The sequence below is a fragment of the Musca domestica genome, unplaced genomic scaffold (genome assembly GCF_030504385.1).
Source record: "Musca domestica strain aabys unplaced genomic scaffold, Musca_domestica.polishedcontigs.V.1.1 172, whole genome shotgun sequence".
In the NCBI taxonomy this organism is placed as follows: domain Eukaryota; kingdom Metazoa; phylum Arthropoda; class Insecta; order Diptera; family Muscidae; genus Musca; species Musca domestica.
The window spans coordinates 367,548-389,557 of record NW_026712232.1 but is presented as its reverse complement, the minus strand read 5'-3'; the positions used below and the strand labels follow the sequence as shown (position 1 = coordinate 389,557).

General features: G+C 37.3%; 2 protein-coding genes across 2 annotated transcripts; both read right to left on the bottom strand.

Moving 5' to 3' along the window:
- Window positions 1-16,188: 16,188 nt before the first annotated feature.
- LOC131800347 (bestrophin-4-like) lies at window positions 16,189-18,547 on the bottom strand. The gene is made up of 6 exons (XM_059120728.1): window positions 18,405-18,547; window positions 18,223-18,333; window positions 17,417-18,161; window positions 17,142-17,363; window positions 16,759-17,086; window positions 16,189-16,698 (listed from the first exon to the last, which is right to left on the bottom strand). The coding sequence occupies exons 1-6, from the start codon at window positions 18,473-18,475 to the stop codon at window positions 16,337-16,339; spliced, it is 1,839 nt and encodes a 612-aa protein (XP_058976711.1). The 5' UTR covers window positions 18,476-18,547; the 3' UTR covers window positions 16,189-16,336.
- LOC131801785 (bestrophin-4-like) lies at window positions 18,487-20,444 on the bottom strand. Its single transcript, XM_059120729.1, has 5 exons — window positions 20,286-20,444; window positions 20,122-20,232; window positions 19,309-20,059; window positions 19,051-19,248; window positions 18,487-18,989 (listed from the first exon to the last, which is right to left on the bottom strand). The coding sequence occupies exons 1-5, from the start codon at window positions 20,354-20,356 to the stop codon at window positions 18,567-18,569; spliced, it is 1,554 nt and encodes a 517-aa protein (XP_058976712.1). The 5' UTR covers window positions 20,357-20,444; the 3' UTR covers window positions 18,487-18,566.
- Window positions 20,445-22,010: the final 1,566 nt, after the last annotated feature.

Below are 22,010 nucleotides of genomic sequence, written 5' to 3'. Positions count from 1 at the left end.
AGGGAGAAATAACAAAGTAATTTCCCTGTTCAAATACAACTTCAATAATTCTATTTTCATTCTACTCAGTTAGAGTGATGAGAAACAATTATATAAAATGATACATATTAAATATATACATATTAAATTTAAATATAAAATTAATGGGATCTGCTGGCAACATTCAGTAAGAAATTTAAAAAAAAATACTAATGAGCATTTGATCCTAGAAGGTGACAATTTTCGATAAAAACAAGTAAGCAAAGGCTACAGTCGAGCGGGGCCGACCGTTGAATACCCTACAACACTATAATAAACGATACAGTTTATATAGGCGAGATACTCGAAAGAATTCCACAAGATATTGTGACAGATACTAAAAAAAACCATCAGGCTTCGTTCTCTAATTTCGAATAATACCCACTTAAACTAATTTGCTCATTTCCAATTTATTGGTAGATGTTGCACGTAAATGGTATTCCAAGATCTGGAACCAATATTTCCAAAGACCTATAATCTCTCAGAAGTGGCAAAAGATTAACATTTATTATTGGTTTTTTACTGAAACGCATCTATATGAGATACAGACATTTGACTATATTCTTCAACGAAATCAGCGTAACGAAATAGTCAGAAGTGCGTCTTTCCAGTATTTGTGAATTCTCCAAAAAGTCACTGGAATGGACATTTTCGTATTTTGTCTACAAAAGTTGGCAAACTATTTACACATTGAATATTTTTGGGTGACCATCCAAAACTGCTTGGCTTTTGCAATGTCCGGTAACCCCCATTCAAATGTGCCTGAGGATCGGGCAATAATTACGACCTGCTGACAAATTTTGCAGTTTTTTGGTCCATTTCAACCCTAAATATATGGCGATCATCTCCAAAAAGAAAACCAAATTAACCACCTTCGACCACGCCAAACTACTCTTTAGCTCTTTTGAGTGTATTTTCTTTCTGTTGCAGTGTAAGTTCTTGCACTTTTTGGAAATTCGATGGCTTTACCCCGAGCTCATTTTTCAAAATTTGCCGAATGGAATTATACGATATGTTCAGCTCACGAGCCATTTTTCGGCCACTGCGACACGATCAAGTCGCTTTTTTACGTTTCGAACCATTTCTGCTGATGTTGCTGTTTTCATCCATCCACTTCCTAGACGGCGGGCTACGCTACCAGTATTAGGGTAACAAGCGATGGTACGAGACACAAAAGATTTATTCACATTTAAATGCTGAAGTGCTCTAACGATAGCCACTTGTGGTTTTCCAGCCAAACATAAAGGAATCACACTATCACGCTTGAATTCCATCACGAAAAACTTTTTTTCTGGAAAATTCTTCCCAAAATGGTTTTGTGCCCTTGTAAACAATATAATGAGCTGTCACTGGAATAATTTTAACAGCTGCCAGACGAGTGGCTTAGAAATAGCAGCAGTCTGAAATTGGTTGCAGTTTCTTCATCTCACCCTGTATATTAATGCCATGAGGAGGCATCCTGCTGCAATTTCCAAAGTGCCATTTTGACGGGTCTTAATATTTCTTTAATAAGTAGAAGATTTCTAATGGTCGAGTGAAAGTTTCCAAATTTAACCCTCCGATATTAGTGTGTGCTAGTTCGCATTTGTTATCTTCCTCACCTGGCTTCAGCCTTTCTCAATGGACCCAGTTTCCCCTGGTTCTAGGCGGTTATTTCCTTCGGGCATAAATCATTTCCTAAAGCAATTTGAAAATGTAAAAATGTAGGCACCAAAATTTCGTAGTTTGGAAAATTTCAGTCATTCTAATGTAATGAAGTTTAAAATTTCATTGGCTCTAAAAATAAGAATTTTCTCTACTGAGCTAGTGATGCTAGAAATACAAATTAACGTTTAAATTCCTAACTATATTATATCCATTTAATTTAAGTACTAAAAATACTTTGAACCCCACGACTAACCGATTCCCACTTGCTTTTAATGGAGAAACAAGTTCAATTTCCAATCAATATTTTTGATTATTTCAACGGAATATCATTTACCTTTTTCTTTAATTAATGACTGCAGCAGTATTTGTGATGTAGAATTTGAGCTTTTTTACTATTCCACAAACTCACATTAATTATGCGCTGTGACGTTTCGAATTTAGTTCGAGTTGCTGGTTGTAATTCATCCTCCCACGCATTTGACAATTGTGCGGTGTGATGTAGTGTGTCATTTTTCTCTCTCTCCCTCTCTCTGGCTGTAAACCATTGTAATAATTTACATGTTAAGCCAATTTCAAATTGTAAAATTAGCATTTTACAGTGTTAAATAAAAATTAATTACAGCAATTTATTGTTAAGCTAACAGCAGCAATGTCTCTATGTATGTGTGTGAGAGAGAGAGAGGGGGGATCTGTGTGAGTGCGGTGTACCCACAAAATATAACAAACACTTATTTGTCCCCTCGACCAAATGTGTGTGGCTGACTGTGGAGAAATTAAATGAATACGAGGTGTATAATTGAAGCGGGAGCGTATGGTACAGCTGCCACAGCATTTGATTGCCCGCGGCAAGGACTGGGGGTTCCTGCGGAGCAAAGCAAAAAGGCATCCTAAAGCAACTGACATTAATAATTTGCTTGTCCCTTTTTAATTTGCCCTGTTAACGTTGATGCTCGCACGAAGCTAATGTGTCATAATTATAACGAAAATGAAACTAGAACAATACAAATTTTAGACCGCAGTCAACAGAGCCAACCACCAAGTAAATAAACTGTTCAGCAAAGCGACCATTCATTTATTCATTCGTCCAGGCATTCATTCGGAAACTAGCGTACAATAGTGTCATCATCATTGGCTCTCTGGGCCAGCCAGCGTTTTACTGTGTACTGTTCGCTCTCTACGCCATGCTCGTTCTTACAACACTGACTGCCTGGACTTTTGGGTTTCCAGCTAATTTAATCGTTTGGGAATTTGAAAAAAGTGCTTTGTCATAATCAGCTCTAGGCAAGGTGGTTGTTAACGAGAAGCCAGCTCGAATTGGCCGCAAAAAAGCAAATGCGGAGACAAAAACTTCTTCCATTGTACATTTGTTGACTTGATAATAGGCTGTCACATAATTAGGTTGTAAATTTTGATGGTGGTGGTTGGAGGGCTGTGTTTTGGAGTATGTCTTTTCCCTGTAACTGCTTCTAGTGGTATTTCCGGCAGTTTTGTTTTTTCCTGAGCTTTTTATTTCCCACCCTTTCATCCCCCCAAAAAATACACACACACACACACACAACCGACAATGGCAATTGAAAAAATCATTCTAATTTAGCCAAACAATTAGATATAAGCGCCATTAACTTAGCAGAGATAATCCTTGTGAAACGGACCAAGCCCATTTGGAAAAACCAAATGATAAAAGTTTTATTCAACTTCAAATGAACAGAGCGGCAAACGACAAAAACAGCGAAAACAACTGAATTTATTACTATCTCCGCCCAAATGAAAGGAAAAACACGGACAAAATAATTGGAAGACATTATCGGATGCGTTATCGTTGAGGCTATTTTATTTTAGGACATAATTAACGTAAAAAAGACACTAAACCGGCAACCACTACAGCGATAGACGGCTGTGATGACGATGACAATGATGATGATGACGTTGACGACAACAAAGAATTTCGGAACGAACCCACAAGAATGCTCCATAAAATAACACAAGTAATTCTTGATTAACATTTACCACATTCTTGGCAGACTTTCGGACGCCCAACCAGTGACAACTGGCCAGAAGCGGGTGTGGGTCCATGTCCAAGTGAGAGTTTGTGTTATTTTTCTTTTTTTTCGTCGGTTGCTGATAAACACTTCAACAACAACTAAAAATGTGCTGACAGCTAAACCAGGACTGGCTACCGCAAATTTGGTGATTTTTGTTGGTTATCCGTCGAAGGAGGAACTAAGAAATTTCATTTTCAACGAAATAGGAAAAAGTTGCGGCAAAAGGGCAATGCACTGAGAGAAATGTTCGGTACAGTTGGCAGTTGTGTGAATGAATTGTTACTCCGTACCAATTGTACTATTGTGTACTCAGAAATTTAAGAAATATTTCCCTTAGTACTATGGGTAATACTGCCCAGTAAAAAACGTGGAAACTATATGAGCCGATTAACACATTAAAAGGTATTGAAAACAAACTACAATCTGCATTACCAGTGGGTTGATAATAATAAGCTATTCGTTGGCGACAAATAATAAAATTCGATGACTTGGTGTAGATGTAAGACTTGAAAAATTCATTCAAGACTCGCAATGGTGATAGTGTTTTAATTAAAAATTAGAAGAGCGGCAAAGTAAAAAAGAGTATTGTGGTAAAATGTATTTTTCTGCAAATTTTGGTCGAAATACCCTTGTTAAAAAAATAATGGATGAGTATGTTGACTTGTAAGTAGTTACGATTTCTAAAAATTGTTAAAGAAAAACACTATTCGGTAATAGAAATTGGTATTGGGTATGTAATACTTCGAATATGGTCATATTTATTTTATATTTTTCTACTCTGCTGTTAGGTTCCAGTTATCGAATTTCTTATAAAAATTTCTCGTTTTTCGAATTTTCAGTGTGCCCCCTAACCCACGACTATATATTGTAGTAAAGGACAAAGCTTATCCCCAGTGTGTAATTTGCCGGTGACTCCTTTATTTGTTGGCTACTAAACGTCGTCATAAGACAGTGTATGGCAGAACTAATGCCAATGGCTGGTCTCGAACGGTAAGGCAGCCATGTTGGGTTCCTTTCAAGTCGATTTGCAAGTAAATAAAGAGATTATCGTCGTGGATAGTGGCTACGGGCAGATGACAATATGTAAATGGGCCATGGATGTGTAAGTGCATATTTATGTACCATTTACTAAGGAGCTTATATTATGTGGGTATATTTACTGAAATCTGTAAGGATATCGTCTAGGTGAAATGTTACACACCCTAATGATGAGTGATATGGGATTCGATTTGTTAACCAAAAGATTAAACAACTAATGATGATAAATTAAATTCAAAGGCATGCGAGCCTGGCTAACAGAATAATATCCTTGGCAACTGGATTTCGGTATTTAATTTACATTCCATTTCCAGTTTGAATTATTCTTTTGTGTAGTAAGCGAATTAAGGTTGGTCTTCTTTATCTTCCTTGGACGGCCAAGGATAACGCGATGCCTTTGCAGTTCGTAGCACTTAATCGCAGCAAACATGTTGACAACTGTGATTTACGCTCATCGTTGGCATTTAAATTGTTATGTTGCCCGAAATAAATGTTCGCACTCTAAACTGGATGGAGGCAGGGAGGGGGGAAGGCATGCTTACAATTAATGTTGAATGCCTTAGCTGTTGAATGCGTTCCTGGTATTTTGTTGTCCATTTTATTCGAACGAACACACGCCCACCCACACAACACTCAAAAAATTCACAAAGGCAGAGCTACTCACCTGCTGCAGCCGACAGAGAAGACCATGGCGAGTTGACAATGACAATGTGTTCCAGTTGGTTTGAACGGGGGAATTTATTTTAAGAGCATTTGCCTGGAGTCGAAATGATTTAATGCTCACAGTGTTCGGAGGGAGAATTTGAGTTGTAAAGCTCAGAGAGATTTCAACGGTATTGCTACATCGATTTCCGATAATATATGGTATACATCATCAATTCGAATGCAGATTCAAATATATTTGTATATCAACATGGCTGTGCAAGGCGCGACTGGATACTTTTCCGGTTAATTGTATGTCTTCGGCATGAAATTGTGTATTAAATTTTACTGAATTGATAAAAGTTTTTGACAAGTTTTGTTGCCAGAACTCACAAAACTGAGCTGGAAAAAATTGTTACTCAATTTTGAAATTTTGACAACTGTTAGAAGGTGTCTAACCGATAAAATGACTTTTTGTAGAAATATATATTCAATAATTATATTTCTGTGGATACTCAGTAAATGAAAAATATTTTCGAAATCGATAGAAAATCTTCAAAACTGTTTCGTCCATTTCATAAGTACCGAAATTGGACCATTCTAGAAGAAACCTCTAATGGTAGATTGTAAGATTTTTCGACTAAGATACGTGCGAATTTTAATAATGTTTAGACAAGACACTAACCACACATTTAACATAGAAGATAACAGAGCAATGTTAACGTTAACAGAGCTACATAAAAGTACTCATACATATTTTTTTTCATACAGAAAGGATAATGAAACGAATTGCTTAGTCATTATTAATAAATGCTCAAAAATTGTAAGGCACCAAACACCCATTAACTCGTATCATAATCTTATGGGGCAGGACAATCTTACAACACACCGTCTCTTTCAGTACAATTCTGTCGGTCCAATATGGGTACCAATGGAAAGCTTACGAAGCGTATGAACCGTCCATTGGCACCATGTAATGAATCGGAAGTTCTGGCCGATTCGGAGGTATATATCCATTTCTGCGGAAATCCTTTGAACAAGATAATTCCATAGGTCAATATGCGCTTGTTAACGTTAACATTTCGCTGTTGCCACCTATGTTAAATGTGTGGTTTATGTCTTGGTTTTAGTTAAATTCGGAATTTATCGTAATGGGGCTGGATTCTTGTTCTATGAAAACATGAAATGAAAAATATTTTCTTTATAAAATTTTTCATTTGACATTTCTTTCCTTTATAAAAGTTTTTATTTAAATTTTTCATAGAACGAGAATTGAGGCCATGGACCTGTATTTTATATCTCTCATGCGAAAGGGTTCCAAATCTTCCACCAGCCAAAAATGACCCGGTTCATTCACTTATTTTTCCGATATTACTTGCGTGTGTGTCTCTTAAATCACAACTTGTCGTACTGTGCCCAGCGCGGTCGTAAAATTCATTTTTGTTTATTTTTGGTGTCGTTGTTTTGCACCTAATTTACTGAGGAAAATGCCAGAGAAAAGTTAAACGTGAAAAACACATGTTAAGTGTCACAGATTGCCGTCGCGTTGCCTTTGAGCTTGGAGTTATGCTGCGTTTGTCCGCCACCACCATTCAACTGGCCTGTCTGCCTTCCTGCCTGGCTGGCTGACAAGAGCAGCAATTTCTTTTATGTTCTCCCTGCACAATGATAAAGTTTTCTCTGCCCCAAAAACTTTGTCCTAAGGTAATTTTTCATGGCAAATCATAAAGTTTGCCATCGGATATTTTCATTATTTTATGAGTTCTCAAAGCTGTCATCATTCGTGTGTAAATTTGGCTTGAATTCAAAAATAAGCTCACAATCCGGCGCAACGCAGCCTTAGCAGCTACTAATAAGGCATCGATACATGCTCTAGTTGTATTGGTTAGCAACCAACCGACCAACCGGCCACCAACAACAGCCGACAAAGAAGGACAAAGTCTCCTCGTTATTGTTTGCCGTACTGGTTTAATGGCAATTCGGATGGAAATGGCAATTGATATTAATGCGTCTTAAAGTAATGCATCATTTGTGTTGAGATTTAGTGGACTTTGTTGTTGGAAGTTGGAAGCATAAAACTTCCACGAAAAGCCAATAAGGTTATTACGCTTGTTGGCAGTTGTCTTGTTTAATTTAGGAATTATTCGAATACAAAGTGATCAGCAAAAACGTAAAGGTTTTCGTGAACGGACAGTGGCTCCAGATGCCCGAAATAGTTTCAACAAATCTTTCCTTCAGTAATAATATGTTCCATAAATTTTCTTGTTAACATGTTTGCATATATTTTCCATTTTATTCAAATTGTTTTTTTTTTTTTTTTTCATGTGGAATGTATTGTTGCAATAACAATCTTCGAATATTCCAAAAAAGTAACATTTCCAACTTATGCGGAAACCCAAGATAACAACAGAACTCCAATAACAAAACCCAGTATGGCAACGAAGAAACGAAGCCAGCAGTATCCCACAGAAAAAAAATATGGTTTCGCATTGGGGCAGTGAATGAAAAAATAAAAGAAACACAACTAAAGTCATTAAAGTAATTTTTATTTTCTTTTGGCGATATTAATTTGAATTTAGATTTCCCGCGTGTAAGTTGTTCCTAGCCTTCCAGTTTCAGGCAATACTGGTACGCAACTTTTGCTATCTCTTTTCCATCGCACCACCGCTCTCTTGCTCCTCACGTGACTGCTGCCGCTGCTGTTGCTGCGACAGGAACATATAGACAAAATGTAAACGACGAAAATGACAATACGCGCTGTGCACAGAACGACACAGACACGGACTTCCGACAGAGGCGAAATGTTAAAAGTACAACGACTCCATGGGGACGATTTTTGTCAGCACAAGCCATTTACGATTCACAAACTTTCCAGCGATTGCCACAATTTCATATTATGGCAATACTACTGCAGCGGTAAGTTGCGGCTGCTTCCTCTGCACATTGCCACCTATATACGCATTGAGATTTCGCGTGTGCCGGGGCTGCGGCATTAGATAGTCAGTCTGTGCATTAATGCAGCTGCAACGGTGATGGTGGTGCTGGTGTCGGAGATGGCTGCTTTCTTTCGAATGATTCTTATTCCGAATATTGCATTTGCCTTGTGTTGCGTTCATTTTTTTTTTTTCGTTTACGTTTTATTCGGCGAGGTCCAGCGATATCATCTTTTGACTTATGCCAGCAACATTTTTACATCCTCTGTCGATGGGGATGTTGTTGTTGTTGCTGCTGTCGTTGTTGTACTGTGTTATCCGTTAACTTTTCAGCGGATGCTATGCGGTTGCTTAGTTCATTCAGTAATGTTGTTGCCAGCTGAAAATATTTTCATAACTTCCGCAATTTAGCCGAGGATTCGCTTTTTTATTGTTGTTTTTTTGTTGCGATTTCAAATGAATGCTGCAGTATAATAAGAAAGTTTTTACATCTATGCCTCAAGGGTTAAATTGGTCGTATTATATAAGCTGGGGATAGTGTGCTATTTAGCAATTGTGCTAAGCCCCAGTAAGCTGGAAGAGTTTTGCAATAATGGGGTTATAAAGTCAGTCCCCGGGCTTACTTTGCCTCTCTGTCGCCCTTCCCCACCAATGGCCGGCCGCGAATGCGAAAAGTTTAGCACTTTTTCGTAGTATGGCCTAGTTGTTGCCGTTGTTGATTAGTGGCAGCTACCAGCATTTCGCTGTTGAATTGTGAATAATTGGAGCAGAGAGAGCTGAACAGTTTTTTTGTTTATTTATTTGATTGTAGAACTTTGTTTGTTGTACATATTTTCATCAGAGCAAATTAATGAATTTAATACTATATTAACGCAATTGAAACCAGTACATACGTTGCGATATAAATGTAAGAGTAATAAGAACAAATGGAGGTCATTTAACGAGGATGGTTGCGGCACAATGTGGAGGACGCTAATGTACTATGAGAGGAGAACGCCAATTCTCCATGATCGCATCTGACCAAAGTTTGATACACAAATAACCACGAACCATATATATTTTAAATAAACGTATGACATTTTTCTAGAACATTTTTTGACTTTTGTGGTGAGATACCAAACATAGTGGCCCTATATATTCCATTTTCACACTAGAAATATTGAGATGTGTAAACATTAAAGAAATCAGATATTGATTTCTCACTTTAAGAGGGAAATTTCCATTTAAACTTTTGAGCTCTTGTGTCGCAAGTACAGGAATGGGTGTTCATTTTTCAATCTTACTTATGACTCATGTAAGTCTTACGATCTGCAAATTTTTAATACATCGTATACTACCACCACTCAAGATAAATTTTTTTTATACTTTTGTGGAAGAGGTACCAGAAATAATGGACTGATATATTTGATTTTCACACTTGCTCAAACACAGCTCAAAATATTGGGCGGTGTTAAATTTGGAGAAAATTGGACGTCGATTATACATGTTACGAGAGTTCTTATTATTCAAAATTTTTCTCACCCGACCAATGTCCTATAGGATTTGCATTTATTTATTGATGATTTTGTTCAATAAAATTGTTAACATTTATGAGAGGGTTGCCAAAAAAGTAGACTGATATGTCCATTTCCGAACCCGGTCTTACTTTGGTAAAATGTACCAAATTTGGTCCAATAAGGATATCCCTTTTTTTAGAGTTATTTCCTGAAATATATTTTGTCCACCATTCATTCAAAGGGGGCACATTTTGCCCATATAGAGATATATAATATCTGTAGCTATACGGGTATAAAAAGGTGGTAAAAACTCTCCTTTGAAATAATTCGTTCGCATATCTCAATCTACCCGGCACACACACATTTGCCATATGTTACATCAAGGGGGGTTGATTAAATTTGCTCCTTTAATGTGAATGTGAAGCCAATTACTCGATATCGTTTTTCATATTCTTAGTTTTCAATTAAAGCTAAAAATTGTATTATGGACACTGCAGATGTTGTTCAATCAAAGCATATTGTAGATAATTCTCTTGTATTTTTTTTTTCCTTTTTGAGTTGTGTTTTTTTTTTTTTTGCCCTCTTCTTTGGTTCATTTGTTTTTAGTGTGCGCTACAAGCAAGGCTATCCACTCATACACCAACCCGCACACACACACACATACGCGCGAATGCTTGCAATTAACCTATCGTTCTATTTGAATATTCATTTAATTAAATGTTATAAACAACAATGATTGGTTTCAACACCATCAGTAGCAGCAGCAGCAACATCAACACAAAACCAACACTACTTTGGACAATGGCTGAAATGCTCAATGAAAATATATTCGTCCAACATACAAACAAATACATACACACATACATGTGTGTGCACATATTTTGACATAAAAGCGTTTGTTAAATGTCATATATCGATGCTTCAATAATTTTTGCCAATTTGGACTTCAACAGTGGACACGCTTTGGTCGTCGGCAATCAGTCAAGCGGTCAGTGTGAAATCCAGAGCGCCGTGTTAACGATACCCTGCCGTGCGATCCAAATATGATTTGATGTGTTCGGCAGGTCTTTATGAGCCAGCAAGCAGTACTCATTTGGTCAAAACGACCTCCGACCACCGCTACCACCACCGATTCGTAGGCGACCATTGAAGCAGTGATTTCTGGACTGGGGATACTGCTGTTCGCTTGTGTGCATTTGTATGTGTGTGTTGTAAACGGTGGTGGTGGATTGACGTTGACATTGGTATGGTTGCTAAGAGAGAAAGTTCAGTTCATCAGGATAAAAACGTGCACAATGTGGCCAATGGTTGTTGCATGATTGACTGATGTTGTTGCTGCTGCTGCTGTTGTTGTTGTTCTCTGTTGGGTTAACATGTTTAAATTGGCAATAACTCTGCTACACTTGCGGCAATGGCAACCGGCAATGTGATACACTTATTCCTCCAAATGCCATTGTATAGCCATGTCTGTATGTGTGTGTGTGTGTGTGTGAGTGCGGGCGTTTGTCATCAATCATCAAAGCATTACGTCGAAAAAGTGTTAATTGGCAATTATGTTTAAATTTATTCAGGCAAAAATATAATCAATCCAATCAAATACATAACTTCGTTTTAACATTTCCGTATTGACTTTGTATGCATGCATGTATGTATGTGTGTATGTGCATAGTTGGCGTGTCCGTCAGTCGCCTGTGTGTCGGCCGGCCAGTAGACCGGTCAGTCCATTTGCAAGTGATGCTGTAATCTGAGCATTGGTATTTTGCACTTCCATGATGCGGTTGAGTATGTACTGCGTAATGACTGCAATTGTAATTGGCCATACCCTGAGAGCTAAAATAATATGGCAAACCTCAAGACTGAATAACTCAAAGCAAAGTTTTGGGAAATTTTAATACCCCATCGGGCTGCAAGGGATATATACCATTTGATAGTGACAAAATGTGTGGACGATATTCGTTTCCGAAATTTTGGAGTCTATCTACCGCTATCTGCCGGTCTGTCTGTGAGTTCAAGAGGGTGTTTCCAATTTCGTCTCAATTTTGGTTAATATTTTCACCAACCTTAGATTGAGTTTGATGATGATGGAATGTCGGTTCGTCCCCTACAAGGTTTTAAAGAAAATGATTTATCTTACAAACAAGTAAAAAACATTAAGTTCGGCGGGGCCAAACTTTTAATACCCTCCACCTTAGGGTAAAAGAAACATTAGAAGAAATGTGGCAAAAACCATTAAATTACCGAATATCGGGAGGTACCGTTATATGGGGGCTATACCAAAACGTGGACCTATAATTACTAGGACCCATTATGACCCACAAATACCAATTTTTAGACAAATCAGTGAAAAAATGTGGCAAAAACCATAAAAATACCGAATATCGGGATGTACCGTTATATGGGGGCTATATCAAATCATGGACCCATGCATGCAATGTTTCGCCACCGGAGCTGGAACCCATTATGACCCACAAATACCAATTTTTAGACAAATCCGTGAAAAAATGTGGCAAAAAAAACTAAAATAACGAATATCGGGAGGTACCTTTATATGGGGGCTATACCACAACGTGGACCGATATATCTCATTTTCAATACCAACCATCCTAGACACAATGCAAATAGCTCTGCTAAATTTTGGCGCTCTACGTCAAATAATGTGGGCTGTCTCGTGATTTCAACAAACAGACGGACAGACGGACAGACAGACAGACGGACATCGTTAAATCGACAAAAAATGTGAAATGGCGCTTATCCGTCTACTCCACACACACAAGAAGTCAATATTTTGATTGACAATTACTCACTTAAAATTTAAATGAAGTGTCTTATTTTCTATAAAGTTTGTAGATCGAAAAATTTTTACCAATTACAGATGCTTAAATTGAAAAAAAAAATAATTTTCGAAAATAGTTCATTATTTCGCTATATACCTCTTAAAGAGTCATACAAGTCAAAATTAATTTATATTATTTATGCAAATAGGGTACATTCTGATTCTCGGTATTTTAAAGAATGTCAATTTTGAATTCGTAGCAGAAAAGTTTACTCTTTTCGACAACATTTATTATAGGTAAAAATCCTTGGGGGACCATAATATTTTGAGTACTTCTATTCCAAGCATATCTTCAATATGGCTATAACTTTCTCTGCGAAAAGGTTCATTGAGAATGAATTTCTGCCGCAATTTTTGGGAATTCAAAGATTTCAGTCAAATCTTGCGAAAAATCACCCTGGCTTCTCGGGATCTAAAATATCTTTTTTATCTGTCGGTTCCTCCACAAAATTTATAATCACACCAAAAACTTCAGAAAAATGTCCTGCCTCTATTCCAATTATCACCAGTGTAGACATTTCACGAAACAACAAAAAACCCAAATTGGTCAAATGTTTCATTAAAAACAATTGGTTGGTTACATCGCAACTAAATTACATGCAATCAAAGAAAATTCGTTATCGTCGTAGTTTTACAAAAACGAATTTATTGGAATTTGAATTTTATTTAGAGAGAATCTCACTAACGGCAATTTTTTGTTTAATTGGCAATCAATTTATTTGTTGTACGCAAATATGCGTAACTGCCGGTGTATGTGTGAGTGTGTGCGAGTTTCTTTGTGCGTGTATGCTCGCAATTAAATGTTACTAATTTCAAGCAATACAGTAAAATTTTTATTGAATAAAACCGCAACAATTTCCAGAAATATTTTATAAAAAAATTAACATCAGTGGTCTTGTAAATGTGGTCCAGACTTGCAGTCGTTTTTTTGCGAATTTATTTTTTAATTAGTTTTCAGTTTTTGCCATTTATTATGTGTCGTTCCCACAAAGGCGGCGGCGAGGGCATAGTAATGGATGGATATATGTGAGTAAATATGACAGTGTGGTGGCGGCCAACTGTGCCTTGGGCCAAGGGATCGAGGGCATACATCATTCAGTTCGTGTCTCACACATAATTGACATAATGGCAAAGGAATTTGGGAAAACATTTCCGGGTCGACACACTCACACATGCTAATGGAATTCCCCCCCAAAAAAAATCTACCAGAAAAAGCGGATAATTCATTTTTATGCCATTATTTTGATTTTAAGTTTGCTTTTGTTTGGCTTCTTTGTCCCCTGTTTTTATGATGGCAGCGGTGTGTTGTTGTCATTGGCTTTGCATGATAGATTTCTCCTGAGAGTTAAGTCATTATTATTTTATATTTATATGTATGTAGATGGAATGCCGGAACATATACTCACATGTATACATATGGATGTGAATGTAATATATTAGGCTGGAAATATTTTGCTATGCAATTCCAATATATCCTTGAGTTGTTTTTTCTTGCTTCAACGGCACAACCCAATGTCAATATCTCGCGTGACTTTGACAGAATGTCTGGAGTCAAACATGGTGTGTTTGGGCCAACGGCATGGGTGGTATCGCTTGGCTGGCATGGTAATTTCCATAAAAACAATAAGAAAACTCTGCGACGCGTTAAATAACAATAATAATACGCATCTCAGCGGAAGACATTTGTGTTGTACATGTGTGTGGGTATGAGAGTATAATTACCAATGAGCTTCATTGTGTTAGTATGTGACTTTAATGCATGTAAATCGCATGAAAATTCTATACGGTACGCACCATAAAAATAAGTACCTAATTTTTATTTTACTAAATATGTAAAATATAAACGATTATTTTAAATATTTTTGAAGTTTAGTGGAGACGTTTAAAAATGAGTATTAATTAAAATAAGTATACATTATTATTATGATACAATGAGGAGGTAGAACAGTTTCGTAAAACTGCAGAAACACAGCCCGGAGGGTATATATTGTCAATTTTGAAAAAAGACAATGAGAATGTTCCAGAGCCTGCAAGAATCTTTTCTCGGATATCATAAAGGGAAAATCGTGCAGCTCCGGAACAGACCAAATATGTCGATTATCAAAAAAGTATGTCGTTATGGCATGAATATGCATAGGAATAATGTTCGCCTCTCTCTTCTTGGACAGTATTGTCCTTCCGGACTGATATTCGCTTAGATTGATGCACGACAACCTCATAAGAATATATTTGAATTCAGAAAGGGTTTTTAGTAATGAAGATCATTGATTTTCCACCGAAAAACTAAAGTTGTACTTGTGACAGGAATACACATGCCTCCAGAAAAACAGCGAATAGTGGTGATAACAATTGGATAATATTTTGCTATTATAAGAAAGGCATATTCAAAAATTAATTTTCAAGTTGGGCGCCAAGTTATCAATCTAGACCCTTTTGAGTACAATATGTTAGTATATGAAATTCATTTTTCCATTTCTGTGATTATATTTTTTTTAATCAACACATTTTTTCTTCTCTGATATCTATTTAAATCAACTTTTTTTTCATTTTTTCAACATAATAAATTATCACATCATTTCCAATTTTCATTCATTTTTCCTCAGTCTATGCTTAATAACTCTTGCAAATCTTTATGACACTTACAATTCGCATATGAGCATTTTCTACATTTCAATATTTCATATTTCTTATCAAATTTATCATCCAATTCAAAAAAAAAAAAAAAAAACCGAGAAAAAAAAACAAACTCCCCTCATTGTTGAATACATGTGGAAATCATTTGACTTTCAGTAGGATTTGAAGAATTGACAAATGGTTTTGCAGTTCCAAGAACAAGGTTTTTTGTGGAAATTCAGTTTTGTTTTTTCTTCCCTTTCCTTTGATGATGAGGATTGCGGGATGGGAAAATGTGATGAAATTTATTTGGTTGACTTCTAAGGAAATTTGATAGGAATTTTTCATATGAGTGACCTTATGTGGCTCTGGCAAAATATATCTCGTGTTGCCTCCAGTGCCTATATTGTTAACTGTAAATGTCGTTGCCGTTCGCATAACTGTAAACGATGAACATTTAGCTGCAACAATTTATGGCTTGCCATATAAATCGACTTAATGAGCTTTCGAGTGTAAAGCAATTTCATATTTTCATATCCTTAGACAGACTCTCCCCAAGAACAACAGCAACAACAACAACAACAATCTCAGCAACAATGATATATGAATGTGCACACATTTGGTTGGTGTGGTTAGGTTCCATTGGAACCTATCAACGAATCATCTGCAATACTTATAAAACATAACAGTTTATATGGATGGGGATGTGAACGCCACTGCTATGGGGTCGTGGAGAGCTAAAATAATGTTTTTTGGCAACACCAGACCCAAGGAAGACCCAAAGATATTAACCGTTATTTATTTCTCTTGTGGAAGTGGTTATACTACTCCTGCCCATGACCACATGAGGAAGGAACTGCACTTTGACAGTGTTAAGTGTACGCTGAGGATTGCTCATTTTCCTGGTCAAAAGTAGGGGCATGAAATATGTGGAACACAATTTTAGTTTATTAAAAGCAATAAATATAAAAATTAAATAATTCATTCTAGATACAAGGAATTACATTAAATTGTGTGGTAAATTATTAAAATGCTGCGCTATTCAATAAGAAGGAGGTATGTCTCCAAAGAATTCTATTCAGAAATACCAGCTGTGGAGTAACTTTTTGCCGAACTCATTGGCGAAGTTCCATCATCAACAAGGAATGGCATTGATACATCACTGGGTATCTGCATTCCTTTAATAGGAAGGTTATCAAGAATTTCTCTCAAATTTGATTCCATTGAAGTATTATTTTCCACAGAGTTGGATTCTTCCTTCGTCCTCTTCCTACATGCCTTCCTACTTTTCGTTAAGGTTCCATTATCTGGAATAACCTGTGGCATTTCAATTTTGAAATGTGGACCAAAATAACGTTGAAGAAAATCATGCATTCTCTGGATGCGTTGCCATTGACGTTCCAGGCGTAACTGCTCAAAGGGATCAACTTCAGTCTCTTTAAAGGGGACCTAACGTCAAAAAATTTATATTTAAATTATAACTTTACTTAACTTACCACTTTCGTATGTATCCTGGACTTCTTCTCCTTCCTCCTGGCAAGATTCTTCTTCACCCATTATTTCGCTTTTCTCATGTTCTAATCGTTTATCTTCGGAAATAGTATCTAAAGTTATTTGTGATTTACCATCATTTTCGTCCTTCTTCCATAAAATATTTTCCGAAAACTCTGATGATCTATAAGACACGATTTTTTGTACACTTTCCACATCCGAGGAGGAATTTTCTTGTAAGAGAGGCTCCGAAGAACGCTTTTCTAGCACTCTATTCAAAATCTCACCTTCAATACTACCCAGAGAATCGATGGCAGATCCCGTTTCCCCACTCTAAGGTATATTCATATTAAATTTCTCTGATAAATCCGATTAAATTTAAACCTACCGGGTATATTTTATTAAAAGACTGTTCCAAGGATTCGTCCACATCATATTTGGCTGTTGAGTGCTCGGGATGTTGTTCTCTTTTGGCCTCTGATTCATAGGGTAACTCATTGGGATAGACATCATCCCAGTACTGGTCCTTCACCAACTCCGGATGTTCATGGTGCATTTCATCAACGATCAAATAGGACACTTGCAAATTGCGATCAATCATCCAGTTAACCTAGAATGCAGGGATTTAAATTTCACCATTATTTAAGATGCTTTGGAAATCACCTCAAAATCATCATCGTCTTCTCCAAAGGGATTAATCAATGTTTCAGCCACCTTTAGCCAGCCCATGTAGAAGAAAAACTGCAATGTAATAAAGAGTGGCATGTAGAAGTCCAAGCCCTCGTAGGTGTTTTTCTTGAACTCAGTCCATTGATGGGCCAAAAGACTGCACACGAAAAACGAGTACACGGCAATGGTCACAACTTGCGTATAGACCAAGGGAATGTTGATAAAGTCATAGTACATAAGGGTGCCACAGCGACCACGGAAGCTATTCAGTTCATCTATAATGGTCTTAACCGCAAAATCATCCCGTATCAGACCCTCGTTGCGTGCCCTTGTAATTATACTGGCCGCCCATATAATTGGCATCCAATGTTTGGGATACTTTGGAAAGGCCACATCCATTGACTCAATGATTTTCTTCTCATTCTCCAGCAGGAGGCCGGCCTCAACCAAATGTTTCATTTTCGGAAATCGTTTCTTGACACAGGGCGAGATCATGGTGAAGACTATTGTCAGACATAGACAGACGTAACGCATGACTGTGCGACGCATGACACGACCGCGCTCGTCCTGGTCATGAACATGGGCACTGACATAGACTGCCACCGAGTCCGGCCAAGGGATGGTTATGTACTGCTCCCACCATCGGGTCATCACCAAATTGACATAGAAACCCAAAACAAATGAGAGCGGTATCAGGCTGCTGTAACTGGCACAATAGTACACCACACTTTCGAAGGTCCTGTTCGAAAGGAAATCAATAATCCATAAATAGGTATCACTGCTTCCCAATCTCCACTTACTTCTGGGAATCTTTATCCAGTAAATAAATATATATCAAATTAATTCCGTAGTATAAAGCGAGAAATAGTAGCAAATCCATCCAGACCAATTTGTAAATGCTTCCTCTCCATCTGCAGTTAAAAGGGCTTAGATTAATTTCTTTCATTTCACCATCCAACCACTCATCTCTCTTGTTCCCTACCTTGCCAGCAATTTTACAAAGCAACCGAATTTCTTGCATGTTGCAACTTCTGCGGTATAGGTTACAGTCATGACAACTCAAATGCAAATTGCAAAAAATAATATATTTATTTGTCAAAAATATTGTTTTTAATTTTCTTTGTTACATGTTACAAAGTAGTTTTTAAATATTCTTTTTTGTTTCTCCAGTGTTTTCAGAGCTATTGTCAAGGCTTTGTTGAAAGGATTGGTGCGAAGATGAGGCATTAATTGTCTCAGAGATCTGAGACTTTCGATCGGTGTCAGATATTTTGACACTTGGTATTGTAAGAATTAGATGCTTCCTTTGAAGTCTTTCCTCAGCTCTCTTGGACTTGAGCTGTTCAAATTCATCAGGACTGTCATTTATGCTTGGCGATGAGGCTCTACATTCACTGCTACTGGTTTTTAAGTTTAAATTTGTATTTCTTTCTTCTGAATCATGGAATATTTTAAACTTGTCATCATCAAAGTATTGCTTTATGGTAGATTCCAATTCCTTCACATTTTCATCATATTGTGAATTTGTTTTGCTGCCACGCTTCAAAAAGAAATTAGTAAGAGAATCCTACAATAAAGAACATTTGAAATCCACTTCACCTACGGCAAAATGTAAGAAAACTAGCTACCAAAATGTTGCCACTAAGCAATGTATTCCTTGATTCAGTTTCACCCAATTTTGCCGTAGAATGTAGTGGCGGATCCCCAGTTTGCTTTTGGTAAAAACTTTGCCAATACTGATCCTTCAAAAGCTCCGGATGTTCATTATGCATTTCGTCAACAATGAGATAGGAAACTTGCAAATTACGGTCAATTAACCAATTCAACTGAAAAATTGTCCAGTGCATTAAAACATTAAAACTAATTTTATTTCTGCAGATTTTTACCTCAAAATCATCATCGTCCTCGCCAAAAGGACATATAAGTGACTCGGCAACCTTCAGCCAACCCATGAAGAACATGAATTCCAATACCGTAAATATGGGAAAGAAATAATCTACAATGTTCATAATACCATCGGGATCTGTTTGTCCCGTCCATTGGCGCCCAAAAACTGAAGCCAAAAAGAAGGTATATACCGCCAAGGTCACCACCTGGGTGTAAACCAAAGGAATGCTCATGGTATCGTAGAATGTCAAAACCATACACTTCTCACGAAAGCTATTCAAAGCATCTATCAAAGTTTTCAGCGACGAATCGTCACGGATTCTTCCCTCTTTACGTGCCCTTGTCACAATTGCCGAGGCCCAGACAATGGGCATCCAGTGCTTTGGATGTTTGGCAAATTTTTCATTCATAGATTTTAAGATTTGTTTCTCGTTCTCCACCAAAAGACCGGCATCGACCAAATGGTCCAGGGTTGGAAAGCGTTTCTTGACACGCGGTGATATTCTCGTCAGTACCATGGTGAGACTCAGGCACACATAACGCATTATAGTGCGGCGCATCTTACGACCATTATCATCCTGGCCCCTAATCAGCGATGAGACATAGACGGCAGTACTGTCTGGCCAGGGCAGGGTCATATATTGTTCCCACCAACGTTTTACAACGACAGAGACATAGAATCCCAACACAAACATAATGGGAATCAACGATATGCTGCTGTAGCAATAAACGACAATTGTTTCAAAAAATCTGGAAAGAAGTCGATACACAATATATTGAGAACTCTATCGTGATAGAGTCATTGCACTTACTGCTTTTGTGATTCATTCATGTAGAAGCGATAGGTGAAATTGAGGGCATAGTAAATGCTTAGATATATGCATAGGTCCAGCCATATAAGTTTATAGATGCTGGCACGCCACCTAAAGAAAGAAATAACAACTGTATTTGGAGAACCTCCATCCACAGAGCTTACCTGAGTAGAAGTTTTGGGAAACACCCAAATCCAGTACACTGGGCCACTTCAGCTGCATAGGAGACTGTCATTTGGCTCGCCCTCCTTGACTATTGCTCGAGTATAGAATTTCCAGACATCGACTCAATTTACTGCAATTTCCCAGCCTATTATGTTAGACAATAAAACACAACTCCACTGGAATTGCCAACAACTTTAAATTTAATATGCAAAGTGTTGATGCGGCAACTTCACCGTTGTTCTGTGCTGGTTGCGTCGTTGTTTTTGTCGTTGTTGTTGTTGGTAATTATTTAAATAACATCAGTTGTAGTAGTACTCTTGACTTCCGCATTCTACATATGCCAGGAAACCACAACGCACACATCCTCAGACTAAACACAGGTGTAACATTATGCGGCTTTTAGCCTCTTCAAGACATCTGCATGTCTGCCGCTCGCTTCGAGTTCTCGGCTGGAAAATGAGAAGACAAAACAGAAACAAGTCGAATGGAAGGTATTTTTGTTATATTGCTGTTCTGAAAGCCACAACAAAAATTAATTTGGTTTTTCCTCTACCATCCAATGGCGGGGTGTGGAATGGTGGAAATAAAATTTACTGCTCCACAACCGACCACGTGCCTTGGCCACAAGTATGCAAGTGCTGAGACGAATATGTGGTAAGATTGGTGCAAAAGCAGCAGCAAAGATTTGTTGCCATTACAGAACACATCCTGACTGTTGTATACGGATGTACGCATATGCACCTCTAAGGGCGCTTGAAGTAAAGAAATAGTGTTGTGATGATGACTTTGCCACTTTTCTAATTTTTAAACTCTGGCTATGAAAAATACTCAAATAATTACAGTAATTTTTCCTGAGTCGGTATTCTTAGCAAGTTCCCCTTTAAAGGGCTATTCTGTTGCCCCTACAGGGTCCTTTCAATGATTACTTTAATTGTGTATTAGTATCCTTTCTGAGCCTAGCTGTACTCTGGCAGATGGTCTTGTGGTTTTCCATACATAATAAGGAGGTCTATTTGCATTTCCTGTTATTGGATCCCTTTTGCCATGGATGCCTGTCTAGGTGTGTGTGTGCGTGTATGTGTGTGTGTGTTTCTGCCTTCTAATGTGTAAAACAAGTACATAAATTACTTATGCCTAAAGTTAATTGACAAAAACCACAATCGAAGAGAGTGAGTAATTGAGATTTTGTATTAACAGAATACATTATATCAATACAAGCAAATATCGACCTTTACAATACACAGATACATTTTGAAAAGCCAAGACAAGTCGGTGTGTTGTTAGAAGGAGCAGGGCAAAAAAATATTGGTTTTTGGAATTTGTTAACATTTGTATGGAAATTTCTATGCAGGGACAATATGAGTCATTATTCTAATTCACCTTTAGTTTTTGGTTGAAATTTTAGTGACAAATAAAAAAACTAATTTGCAGAAACTAAAAATTTAATATGAAAAGTCATTATCTTTTATTTCGTATTTAACAATATCTGAAAGCTACGAAACTAAAAAACTCCGACCGAGTGCAATAAAGGCAAGTGGGTATGCTCGAAGAGTGGGAGTATTATGTGGAGTCCACTCTTCACTCCTTTGTTTTGTGAGGGAGCTCTCCCAAATCACTACTGTTTGCAAAAATTAGAGTGGGAGTCGAATTGCTCGAAATGGAGTAAGAGTTTGTTCTAAGAGCGAAATAGATATAAAATCTCACTATCCCTTGAAATCGACATT

What these genes read in the sequence shown, in the direction of transcription:
- LOC131800347 (XM_059120728.1), bottom strand. Translation starts at nt 18,475, where the DNA reads ATGACTGTAACCTATACCGCAGAAGTTGCAACATGCAAGAAATTCGGT. An exon ending in CTGGATAAAGATTCCCAGAA is followed by an intron (nt 18,162 to 18,222) that starts GTAAGTGGAGAT and finishes CCTTTCGAACAG; the next exon opens with GACCTTCGAAAGTGTGGTGT. An exon ending in AAGACGATGATGATTTTGAG is followed by an intron (nt 17,364 to 17,416) that starts GTGATTTCCAAA and finishes CCTGCATTCTAG; the next exon opens with GTTAACTGGATGATTGATCG.
- LOC131801785 (XM_059120729.1), bottom strand. Translation starts at nt 20,356, where the DNA reads ATGACAGTCTCCTATGCAGCTGAAGTGGCCCAGTGTACTGGATTTGGG. An exon ending in ATGAATGAATCACAAAAGCA is followed by an intron (nt 20,060 to 20,121) that starts GTAAGTGCAATG and finishes ACTTCTTTCCAG; the next exon opens with ATTTTTTGAAACAATTGTCG. An exon ending in AGGACGATGATGATTTTGAG is followed by an intron (nt 19,249 to 19,308) that starts GTAAAAATCTGC and finishes ACAATTTTTCAG; the next exon opens with TTGAATTGGTTAATTGACCG.